Here is a 4,273-nt window from a genome sequence, read left to right as displayed (position 1 = left end):
GGGGCCGGGGGCCGGCGGGCGCCCTTCGGGCCCTGCGCATCGCCGTGGTGGTCTGCCTCTACTGGTTCACCTCCATCGCCATGGTCTTCCTCAACAAGTACCTGCTGGACAGCCCCTCGCTGCGCCTCGATGCCCCCCTCTTCGTCACCTTCTTCCAGTGTGCCCTGACAGCCGCCCTCTGCTTGGGCCTCAGCCTCGGGGCAGCCTGTGGGCGCCCCTGCCCCGGCCTGCCTGCCCTCCGCCTCGACCCCAAGGTGTCCCGCAGCGTCCTGCCCCTCTCTGCCGTCTTCATTGGCATGGTCACCTCCAACAACCTCTGCCTGAAGCACGTCGGCGTAGCCTTCTACAACGTGGGGCGCTCCCTCACCACTGTCTTCAACGTGCTGCTCTCCTACCTGCTCCTCAAGCAGACCACCTCCGTCTATGCCCTCCTGGCCTGCGGAGTCATCATAGGTGAGGGGGAACGAGAGGGGGCTGCACCCACCCTACGGCTGGCCCCATAACCTCAGAGTGCCAGAGGTGGGGTGTCTTCCCCTTGGGAAACCATCCCCACCTGCACGGCAGCTCCCTGGTGAGGTGGGGTAGCTCAGGGCTTGTGCCTTGCTCTGCCTTGGACAACCCGCTTCGCATGTCTGGAGCATGTAGGTAACGGGTAACTCGTTAAGAAAGGAAATTACTCTTACTTTACCATGGCTCCTTTTTCCTTTGAGCACTAAAACCTGTCTATTCTCTGATGAAGTTTAACTTGCCTTACCTTTTTTGTCCCCACAAAGGCCATAAAACAGCAGGTGGCTTTCTCCCTGTTCTCAAGTGCTTATTGATTATTAACTTTGGTAACAATAACAGTATTTATGTCTGCACCATTGGGACCATACAATGGAGCCAGCCAATTCAGACAGGCTGAATGCATGTGATGAAGGGTTAGCTGATCAAGCCAAGCGTAAAACACCACCAGAAGATCTGGTTGTGTGGTTAGGATGTAGGGCAGGGCATTGACTGGCTTAACAGGAATTGCTTACAAGTCTTTCATGCCAAAGGCCAAAGGCTACCTTCCACTGGAGGGCCATTTAGATGCCAAGAATTGTGAAATGTTGACTTCAGTCCAATTCCAGATGGACATGCGTTCACTTTGGTGCTTAGACAAGCAGATGGACTCAGATGAAAATGAGACAAGAGATTCTCCTCTCCACAGAAGAGGTGAACAGGAACTGAACTACTGTTTTTTCCACCCGAGCGATGCAAGCAATTGCCTTCAGCTAGTCTTGTGTTTGAGTATTGCCCAGGACTATGGCAGCCTTGCAGGGTTTCTCTTAAGATTCTCTCCCCCGGCTCCATCTCCTTTTGCTGTGGGAGCATTGCCCATATGCCTATAGCAGCGTAGCTGAGCATCCTCTGTGGCCTGACACAAAGCCCTTCCTGTCTGTGCATTGAACCCATTTGTATTTGGGTTTAGTTTAAAGCACTAGCTGCTTTGCAGGCAACTTCCCAGACAGCTTCCAGCATGAAGCAGCTAATGGAGAGGCGGTGCAGCGCTCCTTCAATAGCTCATCTCCCCTTCTATGTTTTGCTTATGAGCTGGATGGGGAGAGGTCTCCCTCAATGCCGTGGAGACACAAAGCCTGTAGCTCCTGTTTCGGAGGTGATTAGAGTGCATTACCCATCAAAGAAGGTTAACATGTTGAAGATAACTGCACTCAGTTTCTGCCTTGTGATCTTTTTTTGATCAAGGTTCTTAATATTACATCCATGTGTTTACTACCTTTCCATCTTATTTTCTGACCGATCTTTCCCTTCCTGTTAATAGCGCAGCAAAACCTGTGAGGCCTTTTTTTTTTTTTTTAAAAAACCTTGAGGAATATTTCTTGCTATCTGTGTGTCAGTTCGCTACCTTTTCAATTAAAAAAAAAATCATATGGTCTCCTGAAAATGACCTATACAGAAAGAGCAGCTTTAACTTTAGTTCATGGCTCTTTGGAATAATAGTTTCTAAACTCATGCTGCCTGCTCAGTGTGGGAATCAGTCCTCTGAGATTGAGTGATAGCACCATAAATTACCTGTACTCCCAAAATAAATCTTCCCAGGACACTAGTCATGACAGTTTGTGGGTTCACTTAACAGAAAGGGGAAGCCCTTAAGCCTGTCTCTGCTTGCGGTTGTTCAGTATAAGGTAGATGATGGATTGCTGACTGTATGTTTTGAGTCCTTCAGCAGTTGTTCAGATGACATCTGATTTGTTTGGTTGCAGGTGGCTTCTGGCTGGGTGTTGACCAGGAAGGAGCAGAGGGCACTCTGTCATGGACAGGTATATTCTTTGGGATCATAGCAAGCCTGTGTGTCTCGCTCAATGCCATCTACACCAAGAAGGTGCTGCCTGTGGTGGATGGTAGCATCTGGCGCCTGACCTTCTACAACAACGTCAATGCTTGTGTCCTCTTCTTCCCCCTCATGATGCTGCTGGGCGAGTTCCGCACCCTCTACCACTTTGACAAGCTGGGGAGCCCCAGTTTTTGGGGCATGATGACCCTGGGAGGAGTGTTTGGCTTTGCCATTGGGTATGTGACCGGACTTCAGATTAAGTTCACTAGCCCACTCACCCACAACGTGTCTGGGACAGCCAAGGCCTGTGCCCAAACAGTGCTGGCTGTTATCTACTTTGAGGAGACAAAGAGCTTCTTGTGGTGGGCGAGTAACTTGATGGTTCTGGGGGGCTCCTTTGCCTACACGTGGGTGAAAGGGCTGGAGATGAGAAAGGTACAAGAGGATCCTAATGTCAAAAGCAGCGAAAGAAATGAGACTGGTGTGTAAGCAGCTCCTGCACCTCCATTTCTGTGCCCAAGGGGTTAACCTTCGGTGCTCCTTGCTTCCTGGGGAGAAGAAAAGCAAGGAGCAGGAAAAAATTCACCTGCAAAGTGTATGGGGAACTGTGTCAGGAACTAGAGCCAAAGACCTAACTGAATTGTGTTTTATCCACGGGATCTCACCCTGTATCGGAATTGGGGAGAGCATATGTTGTAGAGAGCAATCAGGTTTTTTGTGATCGTTTTTTAAAATGGATGTTGATACTGACCTAATCCGGGCAATTTGCATCTCTGGGTGGGTGGGGTCATAGCAGGCAAAGACCGGGATGGGAGCTTTGTGTAGTTAGGGATCTAGAATTAACTGAATGAATGCAGTCCGAAGTTATAAAATCCTGAACTTCTGTGTAAGGAAGAGGCAGGTAGCCAGAGTTTTGGGGATATACTCCAGTAAATGGTTCTGCTGTAAAAGGATTGGCAACAGCCATTCTTCCTGTTGCCCCATTCAATGCAAAGGATGGGAAATTCCCTCCCTTCTGGTTCTGTACAAGCCTAAGCAACAGCAGTGCCTCCAGATCTCCTTTCCAAAGAGTCCGTATCACATCCTGCTGATGTCTCTTCTGTGTTTCTCTCCACCTGGTTTCTTAGTTCGGGAAATCATGTTAAGAAGCAGCAGTGAAACTTCTCATTCCCTCTGCCCTGTGTCCTGTGAGGGAGAGCATGCTCCCTCAAGTGGCCTTTCTCAGGGAGGAGCGAGCTTGGCCTCTGCCTCTCTCAGTGACAGGCAGGAGGGGAAAAGTTACTCTGAAGCACTTGCTTCTGTAGGGTGGAGATAGATCCCAGTTCACGGGGTTCTCAGCACTTGTCCTCTTTACCCTCTGTGTAGGGGGTAGGTTTGTGTTTGAAAATGGGGTTCCTACTAATTTGGCTTGTTTCAGGGGACTTATTCCATACCTACTGTGGATCTCCTCTGGTGTTTGCAGTTAGTCTTTTGGCTCATTCCTTTTAAACAACCCCCCATGGCCAGCTCAGTGAATCCTTCACCCCAAAAAATCCTAGTTTTGCTCAGCTGCATCAATCCCTTTACTTGAAACTTGCTGCTGAACAGTTAATTCTGCAGAAATCTCTGCCCCTCCATCTGGTCTCATGCAAGTGCCACCTGAAGTTGCTGTACAGCTATGATTTCTGATCCCGGGGCTCAGCAGCAACATCCTATGGTCAGCTGTGATGTTGCACCAGCTTTCTAAACCCCTGGCCCCTTTATATTTAAAGGGTTATTTGAACCGGGATGCTGGGCAGTTGATGTGGCTGCTTAGTACCCTGCCCCATGGATCATACGTGTTATACCCTTGCCCCCGTGTGTAATGTCTGGCCGCTCCTACAGAAGGACACTCCATTTCTGCCCAGAATATGTTCCTGTCTAATTTCGGGGGGCTCCTGCTCCGGGTTTCATGACGACAGGTACCGGTGCAGGGTG

The 4,273-nt window shown here is 49.8% G+C and overlaps 1 protein-coding gene across 1 annotated transcript; it reads left to right on the top strand.

Annotated features, from left to right (window-relative positions):
- Positions 1–6: 6 nt before the first annotated feature.
- Positions 7–4,157, top strand: SLC35C1 (solute carrier family 35 member C1). Its single transcript, XM_009277595.2, has 2 exons — positions 7–453; positions 2,247–4,157. Exons 1-2 carry the CDS (start codon positions 81–83, stop codon positions 2,804–2,806), a joined length of 933 nt encoding a protein of 310 aa, XP_009275870.2. The 5' UTR covers positions 7–80; the 3' UTR covers positions 2,807–4,157.
- Positions 4,158–4,273: the final 116 nt, after the last annotated feature.

Source organism: Aptenodytes forsteri, unplaced genomic scaffold, assembly GCF_000699145.1.
Source record: "Aptenodytes forsteri isolate BGI_AS27 unplaced genomic scaffold, ASM69914v1 Scaffold146, whole genome shotgun sequence".
NCBI classification, from domain to species: Eukaryota; Metazoa; Chordata; class Aves; order Sphenisciformes; family Spheniscidae; genus Aptenodytes; species Aptenodytes forsteri.
Note: the sequence above shows the minus strand (reverse complement) of the source record. Positions and strands in the feature narration are given on the sequence as shown.

Coding starts and splice junctions, on each gene's coding strand:
- SLC35C1 (XM_009277595.2), top strand. CDS start 81: ATGGTCTTCCTCAACAAGTACCTGCTGGACAGCCCCTCGCTGCGCCTC. Junction 454..2,246: donor GGCCTGCGGAGTCATCATAG/GTGAGGGGGAAC, acceptor GTTTGGTTGCAG/GTGGCTTCTGGCTGGGTGTT.